Source organism: Ptychodera flava, chromosome 19 (genome assembly GCF_041260155.1).
Source record: "Ptychodera flava strain L36383 chromosome 19, AS_Pfla_20210202, whole genome shotgun sequence".
Taxonomy (NCBI): domain Eukaryota; kingdom Metazoa; phylum Hemichordata; class Enteropneusta; family Ptychoderidae; genus Ptychodera; species Ptychodera flava.
In genome coordinates this window covers 38,059,520-38,083,504 of record NC_091946.1, presented here as the reverse complement: position 1 = coordinate 38,083,504, position 23,985 = coordinate 38,059,520, and the positions used below count along the sequence as shown (strand labels likewise).

Here is a 23,985-nt window from a genome sequence, read left to right as displayed (position 1 = left end):
AATACGTTTGCAGGAAAAATATATCGTTGGCTCGCCCAACAAATTGAATTCGGGCGAGTTGGTAAGCTTATCGGGAATCTGGGTGGTTTGAAAAGGTACCCGTTTTGAAGCAAAATGTAGGTTATCAACATCATTGATGATATGCCTTTTTTCTCACCGTGTTGTCTCATTTCTCTGTAATTTTTTTGGTGATGGCGATTTGAAAATAGTAATTTCTTGTCCGCTGATCGTGGCGATTTGGTGTAGCTCTCAGAATTCGAAGTACGAAACGTCGACGTCACTGGCTAGGCTGCGGGCCATGCCGCGGGAGATCAGAAAACACATTTTCAAACTTTGGGTCAAACCAAGTTTACGTTCTCGATCGGATAACGTTGAGGTCAAAAAACAAACTTTGCCATAGCGATTAAAATCTGCAGCATTTCAGCGTTCTTTGCAATTGATGATATGATTGAAACCTGTTTATTTAGCCTGTCCTTTTTCATCGTACGTTTCTTGAGAATAGTATGTATGTACCCTCTTCAATCGGATACCCCTATGAATAATGATATCATCTGTATGACGCACGCAAATAAATGTGATTGAACTATGACTTTCTTGTGTCATGTCAAGGCCGAGACTCGGACACGGTTTACGTCGCCTTTGCCTCTGAGGAGAGGTTTTCAGAAACAAAGCCGAGAAAAGGTCTAGCTTTATCTACGGTTTACTTTATTCTTCAAAATCACGAAAGCCGTCGATGGCGACCGTAGAGGTTATGGCCGACAGTTGGATGCTTGTAACATAGATTCCCCGCCACGCCATGCGCCAGCAACAAGTCGGACCATCCACGCTCGCGCTTTATTTCAACTTGATAATCAGCTGATACACTGAAATTCTCCGAAAACCGAAACCTTGCCAGTATTAGTTCTCACAGAATTTCGCTACGACATGTCGGATATAAAAAACGTAAGAGCCAGGAAGTTTTACCTAGCAACTCGCATCGGTGCACGGCCGATAACGTACCGGTAACGTACCGGTACCATTGGTTATTTTCACAACCGTCTATTCCTCACTTAGAATATGCATCTACTTTACACCGGTCGACAAACCATAGATCCTCGAGAAACGAGGGTCTATGGACAAACCGGTTTCTTCGAAACGAAACTAGAAATTTAGCGACTTTGAATTTCACTCAAGGAAACACTGTCGCTTTGAATGGAAATTGTCGAAGTACATGTTCGAGATATTACATCGCTCGATGGGTGTAAAACGTGAATAAAGGTTCATGTACAACATATAAGAAAGAGACGCACATTTTAAACCTCAACGTAAGCTGATCACTTTATAAAAATGAAAGTTAAAAATACAGATTTAACCACAATGCCGGGCGTAATTTACAATTTTTGTGAGATAGTGGAAATGACGGCATTTATGATGACACGCCTGCACAACGAAACGAAGCCAAACGATAGCGAACTCCATGACAACACCTACCGTTTCTCACCTGCACTCTTTCTTCATTTTGAGGGAAAGTCTGTCAAAACGGTTGCTTCAACAGGTTCCCTGCTCATCGAAATTTACCCAAGTAACTTTACTCAAAACGTCAATCCTTTCTTGTACCATCGTTCACGCAATTTGAACGGCCTCTGCTAAGGCGTTTTGTCTATGAGACACAGCATGGGCACCCCGCAGTGTTTTCGATAAACAAAGTGTAAGATGATCTAACTCACTAGCGATACCGCTTTGGCTAATCACTTGGCGATATAGGGAAATCGCCAGCGGTTTCCCTAAGTATATAGGGACTTCGGTGTTCCAAGTTTATTTGCGCCAGTAATAATAACATAAATCTTCTTGTGCTATGGCCATGTACCAATTTATTTCCTGTGATGATTAAAGTGATGTAGTCTCTGTCCATAATTGGATAAGTTGCCGTGGTTAATTAAAGCATGCACATGGTAAATGCAGCTAATGGTGTTTGGCCGCAATCCCCCTCCCCCTCCCCCAAAATAAAGAAAGTTTGAAAGTGCGAAAATCCAACCAAGCCTCATTCTACATCAGCATACCTACAATCAGTAATTATGTTGCTATGAAATCACACATGTGCTACCAAAACCCAAACCCACCCCCAACCCTCCTGGCATACCCCTCTGATATCAATCTTTGTTCAGCGGCAACTCAACCATGGTGCAACCAAAAGAATGGAATGAATTGAAACAGTGTATCTAAAATGATTGTTATGTTACTTTACACATGTACTGAACCACATCTACCGGTATGTCAAAAGAATGCTGGTGTGTCCCTGGTGCCACACTGGCCTGGTATATGCCAAACATTATATAGCGAATTTTTTGCAATACACTAAAAAATGTAGTGAGATGTTGTGATATAAAAACACATAGTGCAATTTTTGCGCATGGTAATTGAAATACAGCCAAACCCCATAAAGGCAGGAATTGCGTTTACTGTGCGAGTGTTTTCATTAACCACGATCCCGAAGATGTACCATGGAGTCTCTTTTTCACCTCCATGGAAATACCCTTATGTACATGCAGGTGATTCATTAGAAAGTAATGATTGAATTGTGAAATGAAACATCTGTCAGTTTTCATTAGTACCATTCATGGTATATCATATCATTCATAATAGATGACTTAATTAAAGATCGTAAATTTTAAGGGCTGATTTACATTTCTTATCACCAGTTTTAATGCCATTAAAATTTGAATCTTACAGGAAACCACCGATGGTCGTCCCAAGGTCATTGACATCATAGATACAACTGGAAGCGGTGATGTGGATACGTCAACTCTGGTGGAAGTCAAAGACGGTGAAGTCACCGGTCTCTCAGGGAGAAAACTGAAAGTAAGCATTATCACAGTGGCCAGGATAATCTCACTGCCGCCACCAATGTGACATGAACAGGTTTACTGTAGTATCATTGATCACTAAGCATATCAGGCCTGGCAAGGCTGGTCTTCCAATGTTGGGTGTAGATTCCAAGGTGTTTTGCACTACACCCCATTATTAGGGTGGAATAGCCTTGACATGTTCTCTTTCAGGATTGGTGAGCTAATCATTGAAAACAACTAAGGTCAAGTCATAACTACAGTTGACTTACAATACCAAGTCGTTGATCATTGCTTTTACTGCTATATCATATATCAAAAACAACTATTTTGCAAATCTTTTGTATTTTTTTCACATTCAGAAGTTATTACATGTATAATTCTGAAATTTAATTTTATACAGGCAGAAGAAAAACATTAACCCTGCTAGTTAGTGTTCTTTGAAGATTTAAAACTAAATTAAGACAATCTTTTGATTGAAAAGGTAAAAATAATGCATGATGAAGATGGCATTTCAAGATCATTTTATCATTTGAATTTTACGTAGATACCTGCAGAATGGCAGAATCCTAGCGGCAAATATCATATTGGAATGAAAAATGTCTACGAGCTCTTTCCAAAGAATCTCAAAGAACGAGTACAGGTAAGGTGTAGGGTTATAGTTCTCTGATATCAATGAAATCAACACTGGCATTAAGTGTTAATTTACATGCATAAAGGATGGACAGAACATAAAATACTATGCAAATGTCAAAAATATAAGATGGGATAAATATGTTGAGTTTTAGCTGCACTGGTTGCCATGGAAAAAGAGATGACTTATTTGCCATTCCGGAAATAGGTAACCAAGGTTTACAATGGTGGCAAGATTAAAATGATATTAGACACGGCTATTAGTTCCAAAGTTAGTTTAGGAACACTGATCTCTCCATTAGTACTCGTATATCAAAAAATGGTTTCCCTTGGAGACTAGTCCGGCAAATTTTCAGAGGTAGTGTGTTGTGTAGAGCTATGTCTCCACTCAGAATTTGGACTGAATTTGTCTAATTAGTTGGAAATGCTGCATACATATGTGAATGGTGTTCTAGTGAGTTTATTTTCAAAATCATCGAGATCTCTGACAAGATTTGCTGAAAAGAAATCCAATAGTTTATAACTTCTGAGGGAACAAAAGCCTTTTATAGACATACTGTGTGTATGAAATGTGTTAACAAGAACACCATGGAGAAAAGAACGAGTAGCCTTAGTAAACTGTCAGGTACAAGTCTGTACAACCTATGACTATTGCCATGGAAATCTGTCCTTGGACGGGTATCTGTAAGGGTGGCTTTTATAGTAAATTGCAACAGACTGACAATGCCATATTACTACTTCAAATGCCAACCCCTCTGTTTTCTTAAAGTAAAAGCTAAATTCAAGAAAATCTGCAATGAGTTCCAAACTAAACGTTCGGATTCCAAGAATGTAATGTACTTAACAATTGAACCTGTCTGTTTTGTGAGGACATCCCTTGGAACAGCAAAAGTATTCTTTATAGACTAGTGTCCTTACTATTAATAAGCAGGCAAAATCTTTTTACCAGTAAGTGGTCACTTTCAGATAAAAAATTCTGTAATTTCATACTAGAAAGTTCCATAATACAATAGATATATGTCCTTATTGAAGAGGCATGTACAATCAAAACTATAGTTTCACTGCATTCTGTTTCAAGTTAAATGCACAAGTCTCAGATCTTTGAAATTCTTTTCTTACAAAAAATGAGAACATTAAATTTTTAACAGGATTATATTTACACACAATGACACACATACAATTTTGACAGTCCCTCATAATTATTTCTTGTTCAGTGTTGCAGCCAGGACGCACCCTTATGACAATGTCCCCAAAACGGAATCCTTGGGCACATTCGTGAGTTGGCTGTGTTGGGTGTAGTCTGCAAGCAATATCTGTTACTGACAATGACCTTTGTTTTGCATGATTGTTTTGAGACTTCTAGTTACTTTTGGAGCTATAATTAAAAGTTATTTAAATGCTGCAATTGATATCATAACAAGCTTGTAGTCTGACTAAGCTCTGATTTGCCACAGATACAGTATACTGCTACAATTGCTTGAAATTTAAAGGTAGGGGACTCAATCCCAGGGATCGAGTATGTTCTAGTGTGTAAGAGGATTATGGAGGTGTCACAACCTTTTGTTTTCCATTGAAATTGTAATCTAGTAAGTAAATTTCCAGGCAAGACAATCTGACGCCTGAACCATGCCTTTAAGCATAGCGGCAGGGTCCCGACAGTCTGAATTTTGTCCTGTGAAACTAATTTATTACAAAATAATACAAAATTTAATTGACAACTGATGTATGTGGTCCCCAAAATGTGCAAAATGTCCCCAAAAATAAACGTTTGTAGGACACAGTGTCCCCTGGTTTAAAATTCCTGGCTGCAACACTGCTCGTTAAAAATAGCCACAATTCATTCTGTAACTAAACTGTTTCTGATCTTAGCTGAGTATATACTGTAGTAGTTTCCAGCTAGTCAAATGTTTAAGGCACAAGACAAGTTTTGGCAAACTGTCACTGACAGAATAGTGGAGTGAAGAAAATGACAAAAACAGCTGTCATCAGAGGATAAATATTGTGATTTTTACAGAAAGATAGAAAGGAGAAAGGTTGGGATTCAGCCCACAGGTCAGCTGCAGCAGAGGCAAACAGAAGACTTGAAGAATTTGATAATAATAATCCTAACCCCAAGGAACAAGTAAGTATGGTTAGATCTATTTTCATTTCATTATCAACCATTACTGTCCTTAATAAAATTAAATCTATGAAAAAAGGGCAGTTGCTATCCAGGATTTCTGGTCATATCTAAATTTTGTCATCATTTAGAGTTTCAAAGGATAGAGTTACAATTTAAAAGCAATATTAAAAGATTCAAGTTTCATCTTAAAGGCCATACAAAAATGTGCACATGGTTGTTAATATGCTATCATCAACAGAAAATGTGAACTGCTATGCACGTTTACTCACTTGAACATAAAAAATTCTGTGGTATTTCAATATTCCTCAGGAATTCTGGTCAAATTTCAATGAAATTAGTATGGGTAGATTTCAAATTTCAGCATGGGTTCACTTTGATGGCTCTCCAAATCCATGCCTAGCCTCAGGCCATGGAGACATATCTTATGAACAGTGTGATAAAGTTCAGCTGTTTTTGACTGTATAAGAACCTTCATGCCATTTTAAACTGGGATACCTCATGTACATTTTAGTGACATCACTTGGGTTGTTGCTATGGGCTGTAGATATGCAATTATTTGCTATTGTGGCATTGTTCACATACAAATGTAATCACAAAAATGTTTGTTGGATGTCCTTCATTCTTCCATGTTACACTGTTACAGTTAAGTGGAGTAGGACTCATATAACTGTGGTTAAGGTAGTTGGCACCTCAAAATTGAAGATTTCAAACTTTTAGGCTAACTTTCCGCAAGGAACTGTAACCTGTTCCTTTTCAAAATCAAGAACAAAAATTAGAGGTCACCATGCAAATTTGGTACTAAAGAAACAAATTACCTAATATTTTATTGATTGATGAAATTCAAAATGGCTGCCATCCCTGTGTTCAATTAATGGTAAAAAAATAAATTTTCAATTTTCACAAAAAGAAACAAGTAAAAACTTTACATACTCCATAAGCTTCAAATTGAACCCTTCACAAGTGGTAGATCAAAAGAGTATTGTAAAAGTTTTAGAGTCTGAATATCTTTCCCCGAGGTGCATTCTGCCTTTACATAACATTTTATTCTTGTTTGTTTGCTTCCCCAGGAACTCAAGTTACAGAAGGAAGACTTGGCAGCTAGGATTGAGATTTTGGGAAACTTGGAAAAGAAATACAATGATTGTGGACCAGTGTACGACTGTGTTGTCTGGAATGACGGCACAACATGGCGGTGAGTTTGAGGCAGATGTTGTCATAGATACTGAAATGGCCTAGAAAATGAGAGACTTAAACTTTTGCTCAAATTTTTCTCACACAATATTTCATCCATTCTCTTTCAAAATCAAGAATAAAATCGGGGATCAGCATGCAAATTTTGGTACTAGAGAAGCAAATTACCCTAGAGTTACCAATATTTGAAATTCAAAATGGCCGCCATCTCTGTGTTACTCTATAGGAAAAAATGAAATTTTCAATTTTTGAAAAAGCTAAGACTGTGAAAAGCTTTCTTACACCAAAAGCTTTAAAATGTGGTAGCTCAGAAAATAATTGTAAAAGTTTGAGAGTCTGTATATCTGTCCCTGAGGCACTTTCTATCTTAAAATGTACGGTATGTAGGAAAATTAGCAGAGTTTGGATTTTGAATCTGATGTTACTGAAACACATGTCTACACTGTTACTGACACCTACGGTATAATACTGAAGAGAGATTTCACTACGGACAATGGTGTCAAAGTAAGTTCTAACCCCTTCACCTAGATGCCCTTGTATATATTTATACGTAACTTTATTCATACAAGAAGATTTATAATGTAGGTGTGGAAAATAAATGGAAATTTAAAATAATGATGCATTATCACACACCAAGACTGTCAAATGTATCTGATGTTTCTGTCTTCCTCATTTCCCTCAGAGCGGTGGTTGATACGACTGAATGTGGTAATCTAGCTGACTGTACTGTTTTAACAAACTACAGAGATTCATTACAATATGCCACATTTAGTGAAACAGGTAAGTTGCAAAATAATAAATACTGATTAGAATTAGATAAACTGCCTAAAATTCAACAATTGTGAAACAAACCAAAAATTGTCATTTTAAAAGTACATGAACCAACACTTATCCTATGTATTAAGTATGCATCACAACGTACCAACATTCAACATCTTGCCAGTAATGCTATTTCTGATGTGTCATGTGATATACTAAACCATTTCACCAGGGAAATAAACTCTAGAGATAATGAAATGCCATGTTCTGGTCATTTATACTGTTTCAAATCTGGACATGTAATGAGTTTTACAAGTAGACTTGTGGTACAGCCGATTGTAAAGCAGAGTTAAATCTAAGAAAAGGAGTGGTTGTAATCATCAAATGACTTGATGCTCTTAATCACAGCATCCAAATCAAATTATATTTCCATGGGAATGTTTATCTGAATATTATAATGTTGTCTTTCTTTTCACTTTCAGACATGTTGAATTACTCAGTGAACATTTATGATGAAGGAAATGTGTTGTGTATAGTAACAAATGCTGGCTCCCATGGCACACACGTTGCCAGTATAGCTGCAGCAAATTTTCCAGATGAACCGGAAAAGAATGGAATTGCTCCAGGTGCACAGATTGTAGCTATCAAAATTGGGGATTCTAGACTTGGGTCCATGGAAACTGGTAGTTCATTAGTTAGAGCTGTAAGTCCAATTTTCATAATTGTGCTTTATTCTGTCAATCATGATATGACTAGTGGACGTACATGTATATGAAAAACTGTACATGTTATCCAAATTTTTGTCTCAACCACAAACTGTCATTTGTGTAGTTTTCTTTGGTAAACTTGTAGTTTACTCTTTTTCTATACATGTCAATGTGTTTCTGGCATTGCAGTATTTTGAAGATAGGAAATCATGGAAAGATCACCGTGTAACTATTTTTTGGTCAACATTGATTAAGGTTAACAATTGACAGAACAGATACACATTGGTGCAGCCATGTCAATGTGTTTCATGCATTGCAGTGTTTTGAAGATAGAAAACCTTTAAATACACGATACACAATAGCAAAGGACTTGTGGTTTGTATCAGTCTTTATGATTGATGATGTCATCATTTAACTCATTGTAAAAAATCAGAATTGTACCATTGCCAAGCACACTGCTCTTCCAATCCTATATGCATGCCTAAACACATTCTACATGCATACCTACAAGGATCTGTACACTCCTGGAAAGTCCTTGAAAGTCCTTGAATTTCAAATCGTCCTGGAGAGTAATGGAAAAAAGTCCTTGAATTTTAATGCGTCTACTACAAATGTAATGCAAAAAAGTCCTTGGAAATGAAATTGAGTCCTGGGAAGTCCTGGAAAATTGATAATTCACCCATAATTTAAAAAAATGACAAGATTATCAATCATGATATTGTGACACATGTAACATGATGTACGAAAATGATATATAGTATAAGTGATATCTGGAAAATGGTATTTTGGACCTAAAAACTCCCTTGAAAATTGCTGAAAAAATCCTTGAAGCACTTGAATTTTAAACATGCACACCTAATGCACACAATGAGTGTATGGACACTGTAGCTAGACATATCTGCATGCATACCTAAACACATTCACCATGAGCATAGTCACAGATACATTTCAACACATACACCATTCACTTGCCTCACACCTTCATACACAGCTAACAGACAACATCCATTTACACAACCACACAGAAAGATTACTTCATTTTTCACACCTACATCATAGACCCTGGAGTGATTCTATCTCTAGGGTCTGTACCGTCACACACACCTAAATGCATACAGTGTTCGCTTGCTTTCACACTTACATGCTCCATGCACATCTAATGCACACAATGACAATACACTCATTTACATATCCACACAGGAATATTACTCCACAGTCATACTCAATCACAGTCACTTATCCAAAGACAAACGCTGTTCACTTTCTTTCACACATAAACACACACACCCAACACACAAATTACATGTTTACACATCTACTTCTGCATGACCATACACAGTCACATACCCATAGACACACACTATTCTCTCTCTTTCACTCTCACAGCACATGCACATCTAAATGCACATCTGTGTCTCCCTCACACAGGCATACACTCTGTGATTTCAATATCCTGATCACACTGTTGGTTTCGTTCACAGATGATTGAAGTCATCAACAAGAGATGTGACCTAGTCAATTTCAGTTATGGAGAAGCCTGTCACTTTCCAGACTCTGGGTGAGTTTTGTATGAACACATCCATCCAATAAAGATATAGAAAACCATTGATCTTCAAGGCAGACTGACAGATTTATTCAGATTCAGATGAATAAAAACTCCTTATGGATATGTGTATCAGTCATAAATTACTAAATATATCATTGATCACTTCATGTTGGCCAGCACTAGGTATACTTCTTCCCTAATATTTGATAATTCTAATTTCCATCAATGGAAAAGACAATGAGCTGTTCTTTGATTAGTTTTATCTCTGCATCATAAATTTTAAATCTGCTTGTAAACCCAAGTTTGTTATTTATCATGTTTGATAAGATGCATTGTATTAACCCTTTGAGCCCTGTAAATTGTCCCGCAAAAAATTTTAGTGCAACATTTTATCAATTTTTATGAATTTTTCTGTATTTTTTATAATTTTGAAGCAAATAGACATCACATTTCAATGGCTACAGTTTTTTAACAAAATTTTAGCAAAAATCTGAAAAAATTTGACTGGAGTATATTTTGTAAAGGCGACAAAAATTGACTTTGGCACTCAAAAGGTTAACTGTAATAACACCTTTGTGTCTCTCAGCCGAGTGTGTGATGTGATCTCAGAGGCTGTCAACAAACACGGTGTCATCTATGTATCATCAGCTGGTAACAATGGACCAGCACTGTCTTCTGTAGGCTGTCCAGGTGGTACTGTCACCAGTGTTATAGGTATGCATGACCTTTGACTTTTGACTTTTGACCAATATAGGCATATAAGCAACATAGTGATTTTCTTGAGTGTACTATGCAAAAATTCGTCATACATTTTTCTATCACTTCTCTCTTTCTACTGATGTATCGGATGAAATGGAGAGTTTGCAGATTCCGACTTTCCTTATCAAATGTTATTCGCACTGCTTCATAATCAAGTCCATCATCGTAAAATTTATTTACTAAATTGAAATAAAATAAAAAGCAAAACCAAGAATAAACAGATAGAGATAGAGTCAGAGTGACAGAGACAGAGTTTTTGCTACTTCCTTGGAACGTTTTGTCTAACATGTAAGATTTTGTTTTGTGAATTCAGAAATTAATGGAAATTTCTGTTAGGGGCGACGTCAAAAGATCGATGTTTGAAAAAAACTTAATTGCTTAAGTTTGGGGGTGGGGGGTTTTTGGCCAAATTAATTTCTGTGCAGTCAAAAATGATTTAACGTCTTTATGGCAAATTTTACGATTTCAAGGCTGATTTTTGTACGCTAGAACCGATCCAGTCACCTGTATTTTTGTTACTTTATAATGGTTTTCAATTTCTATTTAATTCAATGATACATAGGTATGTCGTTTGAAAGAATTAGTACAGGGTATGAGTCCGCAATGTTTTTCAATTTTAGGTCAGTTAAGTTAGAAGGGGGGTGGGGGGGGTCTGAGGCCAAACTTAAGCAATTAAGTTAGATTTATTATATTGAACTTTTGATGTTTTCCCTAAGTCATTCTGATATCAATACATGTTCCTGTAATTTTTTAAAAATCAAAGAAACCAGTTGTACATCAGCATTTCATTCAATTAGCTTGTAGACATTGTTTCAGAATTATCATCATCAGCATCAATTCAAAGTGCCTTACAAATTGTAACAATGGTACGCCAAAAATGATTTACATTCATTAATTTTGTTTTATCTTTGATCTTTAAAGTACTGATGTGATCTTTATTTGTTATTTTTAGGTGTTGGTGCATATGTATCACCAGAAATGATGGCTGCCGAATATTCTCTCAGGGAAAAGCTACCTGGCACACAGTATACATGGTCATCTCGAGGACCTACGTAAGTTTCTTGTCGTGGAAAATTCAAACAATTTTGAATTCATCTTACATCGTTTGCATAATGATATTTGATGGCATAGAAGTTTCAACTGTAAAAATGGTGCTCTCTTCTTGATATTTTTAGATTACCAAAGAAGTTTGAAAATCTGGTTTTTATGGTGCTTCATTTGAGTTGTATCTGACATCAAATATTGAGATGCCAGACTGTTCTCCTCTTCTCTCAATACTGTTAACCCTTTTGAAGTAAAATACTATTCATTGAAAGATTGTTGAAAATGTGTGATTACTTGTTCCTGAATCCATAATTTGTGACAATATCTGTTACTCAAGCCAATTTTAACTAAATATTTTTTTCCATCTGGAATAACTTACATGTAACAAGATTTATCAATAAAGTAAGTTTTTCAACCATTGAAAAATCTTTTTGTATTTTATAGTACTGACGGAGCTCTTGGTGTTAGTATAAGTGCACCTGGGGGTGCCATTACGTCAGTTCCTAACTGGACACTTAGGGGGTCACAGCTAATGAATGGAACATCAATGTCATCACCCAATGCATGTGGAGGAATAGGTATGTATTAACAAATGACATTCTCTGTTGTAACAAACACAGAGTTAGTTATTCTTAGGCTTCTCCAAAAATGAAGTAGACAATATCTGCAAAACTGTAAAGTATACAAAATTCTGTGGGAGATGGTAGCATTCCTTGAAAGACTTGTTTGAAATAGACATGTCACAATCTAAATCAGACAAGTGTTGTCTAATTGTAATAATATCTCAGTCTATTTACTCTTAGTTAATGTGATACACGATCTCAATTCTGACCTCTTTAAGTTTGGACCCATCAGTTAGATAATCTCATAGCATACAAATATTTTCTCATATGTGTTTGTGTAAACTCCTTTGAAATAGACTTTTGCCCCATAATGATAGGCAGACATACCTTCCTGGTTTTAACATCCATGTTTATATTCCCATTTTTTGCAGCTCTTGTACTTTCCGGTTTGAAGGCTAACAACATTCCATACACTCCGTACAGTATACGAAGGTGTTTAGAGAACACAGCACTAAAAGTAGATTCAGTAGAGGTGTTTGCACAAGGACATGGTCTTATACAAGTAAGTCAAAACGAAAATGTCTCAGACTTTATCATTTTGTCTTTCCAACAATCTAATTAAAAACCTATGTAATAATTCTATTCTTCTGTAAATCATAAAGCTCATGAGTCAGCAAATTCATTATGTGTGTGGTTAATTGTTTCCTGTGTAGGTGTTAAATGGGAACTTACAAGGCCTTGGGTGCACATTTGCATACACTTGGCGGGAGTTTTTAAATTCTCATAGGATCGCTTTGACCGTATGATAAATTTGAATAATCATGATGGGCACTTTCGTGACATATGCATAGAGGGGTCAAATGGTTGTACTGTGAACACATTTGGAACATATACGGTACATTCTCCTTCAAAAACGGAACATATTTTCAGTTTATTTTCTTCACAAGTTTAGTTGCTAAATATTCACAGACATTATATGCAAGATTCATTGACAATAAAAGCTTGAAACATGGCAAAATTATAGGGATTCTGGGACCAAACACGGCACGTCCAATCAGTAGTGTGGCTTTTGTACATTTGCATAGATTTATGATAATCCGACTTTTATAGGGGAAGTTCCTGTTTAACGCTATGCCTGTTGAGCCAACTAGCTGATGCGCCACTGACTTCAAAAGGTTTGCTTTGGTGTAAGAAACTTCACATGTAAATATATTTGAACAGGCTGGTGCAAAGAAACTTCCAGTATTTCCTAAATTTACTCCTATGTTTTCAGGTGCACAAAGCCTTTGAGCATTACATGCAGTATGCTGATGTACCAGAAAGAAGGGTCCAGTTCAAAGTGTCATGGGCCGGTAACAGAGGGATTTATCTACGAGAACAAATCCACTTACATAAGCCGACTGAGTGCAATGTGACGGTGGAGCCCATCTACCCTGAAAACACCGGTAAGACATGGCTCTGTTACCACCCACCCTCTATGGCGCGTAATCAAGGCCAATATTCGAACTCCCAATTTTCAACTGTACAACTCAACATTCAACATTCAAACTCCACATTTTCAACTATACAACTCAACATTCAACATTCAAACTCCACATTTTCAACTATACAACTCAAACTCAATTCCAATTCAAACTATTCGAACTTCCAATTTTCAACTATACAACTCAACATTCAACATTCGAACTCCCAATTTTCAACTATACGACTCAACATTCAACATTTAAACTCTACATTTCAACTATACAACTCAACATTCAACATTCGAACTCCCAACTTTCAACTATACAACTCAACATTCACATTCGAACTCCCCATTTTCAACTATACAACTCAACATTCACATTCGAACTCCCCATTTTCAACTATACAACTCCCCATTTTCAACTATCGAAGTCATAGGTCCCCCTAGACCACTAGCCAGCGAACACAAGCCAAATTAGCATACATATAGTCAAATACGACTTCAAAAAATCGTCGGTGTCATTTTACATGAAACTACTTATCACTTTGTTAGGGAGTCCCAAACACATGGTGACCTCGCAGTTAATTTTGAACATGGACGACACCGAGTTCGTTCGTGACCACGTCAGTGGTAGTTTGTCTAGGCTGCTACTTGACCTTGACCAGCCCGACAGACGGGGAGATGTGTCACGTAGGTGTGAGAGTCTTGTTAGACTTTTGTCACAGTTAAGTGGCATTGGAATGTGTAGTGAGCGTATTGTCCAGCTAGTGCAAGCCGCTCAACGTGAAATACATGATGTTGAACATAGTGGTCACGGTGTAATAAAGGGAAAGTTGCTTCACACATCAGCCATCTCGTCTTGTATGTGCTTTGGTGTGTTCAGTGTCTGAGTTGTGTTTGGCTGTAACAGTGTGGAAATTAACAAGCGAGTTGTTATTTGGACCCTCTAGAACATCACATAGGAATAACTCTAAAACTCCGAAACGTCATGTGACGTATCTATGACGCGTTCTGACGTAGTATAGCCCAGAAGGAAAAACGTGGGTAACTACAATGAAGCAAGTTAGGGATGCCTAGGGAGAATACGAATCCCGGACTTCAAAAGTTGAAAATGTTGAGTTGTATAGTTGAAAATGTGGAGTTTGAATGTTGAATGTTGAGTTGTATAGTTGAAAATTGGGAGTTCGAATGTTGAATGTTGAGTTGTATAGTTGAAAATGTGGAGTTTGAATGTTGAATGTTGAGTTGTATAGTTGAAAATGTGGAGTTTGAATGTTGAATGTTGAGTTGTATAGTTGAAAATGTGGAGTTTGAATGTTGAATGTTGAGTTGTATAGTTGAAAATGTGGAGTTTGAATGTTGAATGTTGAGTTGTATAGTTGAAAATGTGGAGTTTGAATGTTGAATGTTGAGTTGTATAGTTGAAAATTGGGAGTTCGAATATTGGCCTTGATTACGCGCCATACACCCTCCAACTACTCATTACTTTCAGCATTGTCATTGTGTGAACAACCTCATTCTCCACTGTCTGTTTACCACTTTGTCGTTAAAAATTCATCAAAACCAATTTTGTTACATATTAATATGTGGAGAAAAATAGTTTCAAGGAAATACTTAGGGGTTATTACACGAAGTTTGGGTGATACCGCGTCGTATTCGAGTGATGTGTCCGTATTTTGACGAGTTGCGAAGCAACGAGTCAAAATGCGGACACATCACGAGAATACGACGCGGTATCGTCCAAACTTCGTGTAATAACCCCTTTATCATACATGCATGCTTTGGTTATGACTGTTTTTCTACGGACGTTCCGAAATTAGCGACGAAATCATCTGAAATCGACCTTGCTTGCTCATAGCTGTACTGATAAAAAGTTGGTTGCTAAGGAGTGATGACAATCGTATCACTTCTTGATATTATTCCGCTGTTGGGCCATTCCACTTCAAAGGAGGGTTTATGGCACACTTTTAAAGCGAACAATTTAAATATTAAGATGTCGACACAGGTTTTCACACTTTGAAGAAGATTTATTTTTAGCTTGAAATGGCGGTGGATGTAAAAAATAGGCTGGAGTGTGTAAAATGAGTGTGTTTTCGTGTTTTGAAACATACACTCATCCCTTCGCGAAAGTTATGAGGCCGGCCAAAATCGGGTCAAAATACTCGCGCCGCGCCAACGTTCAATTTCAAACTCGATCGAGCAGCTGAGAGCATAAAGCAAGCAGCTCTGCGACATCTAAGCGTATGAATGCACAGTGGATATAACAGCCATACCAGCCAGTTTATGTCCAAGAATTATACATGTCCTCAGTCGTCAAATATGCCGAATTTACCACCTTAGAAAGGAATTTGTTAGCGGATTAGGGAAAAGGTTAAGTGAGTACACTGTAAGCTGTAGCGTCGTAACTCGTGATTATGGTTATGTTGCTGTACGAATAAAATATTTCAAAGGTATTTACATCGTCTGCTCGTATATTCTCGTTACTGGCTTGCCTAAATAGAACTAAATTTCTTTCACAACAACCTAAACGAAAGTTTTACTTTCCCTAGTATCTTACATTGTCTCCGAAACCCGCACCGGTGCCACCGGACAACTATCATGACCTGTGAATCTCACTGACAGGTACAAATTGGAAATATAATATGTGCACCTTGTCTGTCTCGAGTATTTTCAGTGCGGTTGGATTTTTGAGGCTCATTTATGGCTGTAAACGATGTAATTCACCACTCAGATACTTAAACTCGTCAACAGGAAACTTTTCATATAGCGGTTCTGTCAACCGAGATCGTAATCTTTGGCAGCGCAGAGCAGACGACATGAAAACACCACTGTATGGGAAAAGCCGTGAACGATGACAGGTGTCGGGTCGGCAAAACATACACATTTTCAATGCGTTCGTTTGTATGTTTTTGGTACAACTGTACTTGTATCTAAGTGCAATGCCCATGAACTGACTGCAAACAACAAAATTTTGACCATAATCACATTCACAATGACGTTTCGGAGTGTCACAAGTCTAATTCGCTCAGCAGTTTTACGTGTATGTGAACATCCCACTGAAGGTCACGCGTACGCGTAGCTGTAAGTAGTTCGGTTACACTGAAAATGTAATTCGTATTTTCACTAGTTAAAATACGGGTTCATATTAGTACCGTCTAAAACAATAGGAGAGTGGCAATACAGGCATAGCATGTATGATAAAGTGTACTAATAACCAAAATGATGAAAATTGTAAATTACAGACCAATGGTAACGTTGTGCCAACATATTTATTGTGTCTATTGTTTCTGTTTTTTTTTTTCATCTGTATGAAAATTAATGAAAAGTGTTTAAGCAATGATGTACCCCCTCGTAGCCCATTGAGTACACTTTGTCATGCAAAGTTTACTTGATTCTATCACAGGTGGGGTTGAGGTAAATAATCACTATTATTTTATAGTTTTGGCAATGCCAAAGAATTTGTAGATGTAGGTAACATGGGGGATCACAATGCTGGAGAGTCAGATACATTATTAATTATAATCTAGGGGAATTATGTCATAAATTATAATCTAGGGGAATTATGTCATTAATTTTACTGGTAATGACAAGGCTAAAATGTAATAGTAAATATAAAGTTTTAATGATAGTCTAGTTGCAAAGCAGTAATATACACATATTGATAGCCTCTGAGGGTAAAAAATTATGTTTGTTTGACAGATGATCTCTGATAGCCTGCAGGTCTCCCTTTCTCCCCTATAGGAAACCCTGTGGGCCTTTTAGTCAACCTAAAATAGTATTTCCCCACAAGGTAGTAGGCTTCCTGGTATTCCAGGTACTTATCCAGGTAACAGTCATTCAAACTGTTACCTGTCGGGTAACGATATCAAAACTGGTAACAGGTAATTGGTTCTTTGCGTGTATCAGTGCCAAAATGCCGCATACCATGTGTCTGTAAATTAATGAGTCATGACTGATATTTTTGATTTGCTGTGTAACAAAATATATGTTTTTAATTGAATGTATTGATTTTGAAATACCTTCTTCAGCCTTGCACCATATCATTTTGATAAAATGCCATGATAATTTGGCAAATTTAGATCTCATCTTAAGAAAATAGGAATGAAAGAGGTCAGATCAGATACCACCTGCTAACATTCTATGACTTTTACAGATCCCCGTGAGAAGATAGCCTTCAATCTTCATCTGTGTTTGGTTAGTGATGCTACCTGGCTGACAGTTCCAAATCATCTTGAATTAATGAACTCAGCTAGGTCGTTCAGTGTCAAGGTCGATCCAGCAGGTCTTAACGAAGGAGCTCATTACACAGAGGTGAGTCATAGATTTATGGATCAATCAGTCAGGCCTTCATGAAGAGCAAATACCATCAACCACAGTGGTGTTATAGTTTCCAAGTTGAAACTGCATCTGAACTTAATTACCACAGCCAAGTTTGAGTTCTAATGCTTTATGTGGGATGTGAGTAATTTCATTTATACAAAATGATATGAATGGATAGTACTTAAGTTTGCAAATTCATTTTCAATGGTGCACAACGTTATTGATTGTACTCTATGGACATAGAGAACTTGTTTGACATCAAAGTTCGCTATATGAGAATTTCAGAGCAGTTGTATCATATCTGTTGTAATTGTACCTGTTAAAAAAGTCATGCATGGACTTCTATCAATACCCTTCCACCCCCATTTCCCTCTCTAGAGGTCCAACTTTACCAAAGAAAACAATGGGATTGGTTCAAACCACTGTGGTAAAAGGGTTAAGAATACTGATAGTTGCTGAGTAAAGTTCTTGAATTACAACTGTTTCTAATAGAACTTGTGAACTCCGCAAGCAATATGGAGTTACAGGAAAATTCTTTACAACATATCATTTGGTGATTTTCTTCATTGGACAATATTAATTATGATGATATTCATCACAATCTTGGAAAACTGACAAACCAATACAAACATAGTTTAAAATGAGTTCATGGATGCTTTTGTTCTAAAAATGAGCAAAATAGTAGAAATATAGAAATAGTAGTCAAAGTTTCACTTCTTCAATCATTTTACAGAAATAAAAGCTTTCAAGTTTAGTTCATTAACTTTGCAATACAAACACATAATAGGTGTCTTGTACTTTTGGTTCTTCATACGTTCAAGTCAAAGCTGCATTATAATAATAATAATAATAATAATAAACTTTATTTCGAGAACCAGCTCATATGACACACTAAAAAGACTAAAAAAAAAAAGAAAGACTAAAACAAACCAACAGAGTGACAATTTAAAAGCAATCTCTGTACAATATTATCCAAAAAGCACTATTAAGACGCACATACATAGACAACGCATCAGCAATTAATGGATTTTCACTTTTTTCCAATCTTAAATAAAACCTGGAATGCAAGGTGCGTTGCTTGCTTTCAAAGGTCATGATATTGTTATTTACAAAAGTACCAGTTATACTCAATTTTCGGTCAACCCGTAACAGGATTCTGAAAACGTTGTTGTATGCAACTCGGACATCATTTATTCACTTTTTCGTGAAAAGACGCCATAAATGCAAACAATACATAGTACAATATGCTTGAAACAAAGTTATTTTGAATGATTAGGAACAGTTTGAAAATTGACAACAAGAGAATTGGCATTGATATAAAACGACCTCATATGACGCTTCATGTCGTCAATATCGTTACCCATACAATTCAAAATTACTCCAAGGTATGAAGGCTTATCAACAAAAGACAAAATGGTATCATTAAGGTAAACACTGGGATATGGACAATGAAGGAAGCATCAAACATTAATTATACAGTTTTGTTTCATACATAATCTCACCATTACAGGTGTGTGGTTATGACGTGACTTGTCCCCAGCGTGGTCCGGTGTTCCGAGTCCCTGTCACTGTGATCAAACCATCACATATAGAAGACGACACATACTTTGAACTGAAATCTGAACAACTCACCTTCAAAGCTGGTCAGGTACATAGGAACTTCATCCATGTACCAGCTGGAGCTACATGGGCTGGTAAGCAGTTTATTTATTTTATCTGTTCATTTCTAATTGTGGTTTCAAATAAGAGGATGCTTTATCAACTAGAGAGCAGCCTCACTTGAGTTGTACGTATTAGATGATAGGCCGTGAAAATAAACATGAAGGGTAGAAATTCAATACCCATGACAAATAGATAAAATTCTCCTGGGCTAAAAATTGTCCCAGCGTAGTTAACAATAACAAATAATTAATTTTTGAATTCCTTGAACAGATATTGCCCAGTCAGACTTCTCAAACTCTACAGTGAATGGCTTGGCAATTTTTTATATCAGTTAACAATCTTTTCTACCTCTCTTACAGAATTTTCATTGGTGTCACAAGAGAAGAAGTCGGCAGCTAGGTTTGTGATTCATGCAGTGCAGCTTATACCACACTGTGCGTATAGAAGCCATGAATATTACAAATTCATCACACTGCCAGAGTTGGCTGAAAGTACCCATGCTTTCTCCGTCAAGGGAGGAAGGACATTAGAAATTGCCATTGCAAAGTGGTGGGCCAGTTTAGGCACTGTCAGTGTCAAATATATCATATCCTTCCATGGCATTAGACCTACCTCACAAAACATTAACATGGTAAGTGAAAGTAGTTCCATTCACCTGTTTCTATGATGTTTGTTCTCCTTTCCAGTTTTCATTTGCAGTAGTTGGTTAAAATATGTAATTTTTTCATAGGTTTGCAATATTCCAACATGTGCACAGATGTCCATTTTGAATCAATACTTAAATCTTTCAATGCTGTAATTTTTCCCACCTAAATTAAGTGCAACATTTTACCAATTTATATGAATTCTTCTTTAATTGGTTTTGATAATTTTGAACCACAGAGACATAAATTTTCAGTTTTATCAAAATTTTGGAAAATCTGAAAAAAAGATTGTCTGCATCTGAAAAATTGTCTGCTTCATGTTTTATGGAGGGGACAAAAATTGACTTTGGCACTCAAAGGGTTAACATTGTCACTGTCCTACTTTTAATGTGATAAAAAATTGCATTTTTTTGTTTCAAACAAAAATAAGTGTCTGATTTTAAAGTTACTAGAAAGGTTCTCCATTCTAGGTTTTCTTGTAAGTTTAGACGATTCTTCTCCCATCAAAGTACCATTGTTGTTAGTCATTTTGTTGGATCTATTCAGGAAAAGATGGGTCTTCAAAATCTACTTATTGTACCAAAATTATTAACAAATGTTTGTTTTTCATATAAATGAAATTTTTAACATCTGTCCTTCTTTTGCATAATAATCCAACACAGCATGCGGCTGAAGGAATAGTTCGTCAAGAGGTGGTGGCGACTATAAGACATGAAGAAATATCTCCATCAATTACTCTCAAGACTTGTGTGCAACCTCTTAGGTAAGTCATCATCTCAACTCATCCCATTATCAAATTACTCTTACATTTTTGGAAGTCTCATTTCGTCATTCAGATTTGCGTTGCACATTGTCTCAATCCAGCCGTAGCTGGCCATTTACATGTTGGACCCTGGCAGTCCATAATTGCTTGGAGTTAAGTAGTCCCCAACACTAATCATAGACTTGTAAAGGTCCATTGATTTATTAGAAATATTCTGTTGGGCCATAATGTATTCCCAGGGACCAGATAATGAATTCCTTGGGAATCATGACAAACTCAAGAGCGGTGAGAGTGTATTTTTAGAGATGACTAATATTCTCCCAGGGACTAGTAATGTTCACTGTTAGACGACAGAGGCACAATCGTTTATTTGCCCATAATAGGACATTATCACCATACCGCTTTGTATGAAAGATTCTAGCATCGTAAAGTAAGTTGATTAATATGCAACTAACTTGCCACTTGAAAGAACAAAGATACCGAGTCTGACTTCAGAAATGATGTTGATGTTTTATGGTATGCTAACAGTTCTATGTGCAGAAGTGTGTTGAATTCCTTTGTGTCAGAAGATTGTATACACTTCATTAGTCACAAGTATGGTTCATTGGTTTACAATACATCAATATTTGTCACAAAGTATGTCTATGAATGACTCTGCACACATTCATGATTGAGGTGTTTCTTTCATGCCTGTGTAAGAATGCAGAATGCATCTCTTTTTTTCCAATGTCAGTGAAACAGTGGTTTACTTTTTAAAGCAAAATATTTGCAAACAGCTACAATTCTGCTCTATTGACAAATTTAACAATTGACAGAACCTCGTGAAAGGTTGGTATATATTTCCTTTGACATTGTGTTTCAATTGAAAATTTTGAACAAAAGATAATATTTGTTATACAAAGAAAACAAATTTAAAAGAGTTAGGTCTTTCATTCAATAATTTCCTCATTTGATATCATCTACAAGTAACACAAAATTAGCGAGATAACTAACTGCAATTTTGGATGAACAGGTATTTATCTGACACCTAGCTTTTTTCTTCTTTGATGGCAGGCCGAGTGAGTCTAAGATCCGACCTCTAGGGAGTAGAGATATACTTCCAAACGGTAGACACATCTATGAATTGGTACTCACATATCAATTTCATCAGGTGAGTTGTTCCTATAAACACACATCTATGAATAAGTACCAATCATTTTCATCAGGTGAGTTGTTCCTGTAGACACATCTATGAATTGGTACTCACATATCAATTTCATCAGGTGAGTTGTTCCTGTAGACACATCTATGAATTGGTACTCACATATCAATTTCATCAGGTGAGTTGTTCCTGTAGACACATCTATGAATTGACACTCACATATCAATTTCATCAGGTGAGTTGTTCCTGTAGACACATCTATGAATTGACACTCACATATCAATTTCATCAGGTGAGTTATTCATATAGACACATCTATGAATTGACACTCACATATCAATTTCATCAGGTGAGTTGTTCCTGTAGACACATCTATGAATTGGTACTCACATATCAATTTCATCAGGTGAGTTGTTCCTGTAGACACATCTATGAATTGGTACTCACATATCAATTTCATCAGGTGAGTTGTTCCTGTAGACACATCTATGAATTGGTACTCACATATCAATTTCATCAGGTGAGTTGTTCCTGTAGACACATCTATGAATTGGTACACACGTATCAATTTCATCAGGTGAGTTATTCATGTAGACACATCTATGAATTGGTACTCACATATCAATTCATCAGGTGAGTTATTCATATAGACACATCTATGAATTGGTACTCACATATCAATTTCATCAGGTGAGTTGTTCCTGTAGACACATCTATGAATTGGTACTCACATATCAATTTCATCACGTGAGTTGTTCCTGTAGACACATCTATGAATTGGTACTCACATATCAATTTCATCAGGTGAGTTGTTCCTGCAGACACATCTATGAATTGGTACTCACGTATCAATTTCATCAGGTGAGTTGTTCCTGTAGACACATCTATGAAATGGTACTCACATATCAATTTCATCAGGTGAGTTGTTCCTATAAACACACATCTATGAATTGGTACTCACATATCAATTTCATCAGGTGAGTTGTTCCTGTAGACACATCTATGAATTGGTACTCACATATCAATTTCATCAGGTGAGTTGTTCCTGTAGACACATCTATGAATTGGTACTCACGTATCAATTTCATCACGTGAGTTGTTCCTGTAGACACATCTATGAATTGGTACTCACATATCAATTTCATCAGGTGAGTTGTTCCTGTAGACACATCTATGAAATGGTACTCACATATCAATTTCATCAGGTGAGTTGTTCCTGTAGACACATCTATGAATTGACACTCACATATCAATTTCATCAGGTGAGTTATTCATATAGACACATCTATGAATTGGTACTCACATATCAATTTCATCAGGTGAGTTATTCATATAGACACATCTATGAATTGGTACTCACATATCAATTTCATTAGGTGAGTTGTTCCTGTAGACACATCTATGATTGGTAGTCACATATCAATTTCATCACCTGAGTTGTTCCTGTAGACACATCTATGAATTGGTACACACGTATCAATTTCATCAGTGAGTTGTTCCTGTAGACACATCTATGAATTGGTACTCACATATCAATTTCATCAGGTGAGTTGTTCCTATAGACACACATCTATGAATTGGTACTCACATATCAATTTCATCAGGTGAGTTGTTCCTGTAGACACATCTATGAATTGGTACTCACATATCAATTTCATCAGGTGAGTTGTTCCTATAAACACACATCTATGAATTGGTACTCACATATCAATTTCATCAGGTGAGTTGTTCCTGTAGACACATCTATGAATTGGTACTCACATATCAATTTCATCAGGTGAGTTGTTCCTGTAGACACATCTATGAATTGGTACTCACATATCAATTTCATCAGGTGAGTTGTT

At 36.5% G+C, this 23,985-nt stretch overlaps 1 protein-coding gene across 2 annotated transcripts in view; it reads left to right on the top strand.

Moving 5' to 3' along the window:
* The window catches only part of LOC139119457 (tripeptidyl-peptidase 2-like), an 80,627-nt gene that overhangs the window by 26,265 nt on the left and 30,377 nt on the right, over positions 1-23,985 (top strand). For both annotated transcript variants that reach the window (XM_070683279.1, XM_070683278.1), the window contains exons 2-18: positions 2,710-2,838; positions 3,370-3,465; positions 5,470-5,577; positions 6,645-6,769; positions 7,451-7,548; positions 8,010-8,230; positions 9,716-9,792; positions 10,367-10,494; positions 11,492-11,591; positions 12,028-12,161; positions 12,578-12,708; positions 13,420-13,591; positions 17,765-17,922; positions 19,442-19,625; positions 19,953-20,224; positions 20,900-21,000; positions 22,054-22,150. In XM_070683279.1, coding sequence (XP_070539380.1) covers positions 2,710-2,838; positions 3,370-3,465; positions 5,470-5,577; positions 6,645-6,769; positions 7,451-7,548; positions 8,010-8,230; positions 9,716-9,792; positions 10,367-10,494; positions 11,492-11,591; positions 12,028-12,161; positions 12,578-12,708; positions 13,420-13,591; positions 17,765-17,922; positions 19,442-19,625; positions 19,953-20,224; positions 20,900-21,000; positions 22,054-22,150 — 2,331 coding nt within the window. The remainder of the gene's footprint in view (positions 1-2,709; positions 2,839-3,369; positions 3,466-5,469; positions 5,578-6,644; positions 6,770-7,450; positions 7,549-8,009; positions 8,231-9,715; positions 9,793-10,366; positions 10,495-11,491; positions 11,592-12,027; positions 12,162-12,577; positions 12,709-13,419; positions 13,592-17,764; positions 17,923-19,441; positions 19,626-19,952; positions 20,225-20,899; positions 21,001-22,053; positions 22,151-23,985) is intronic.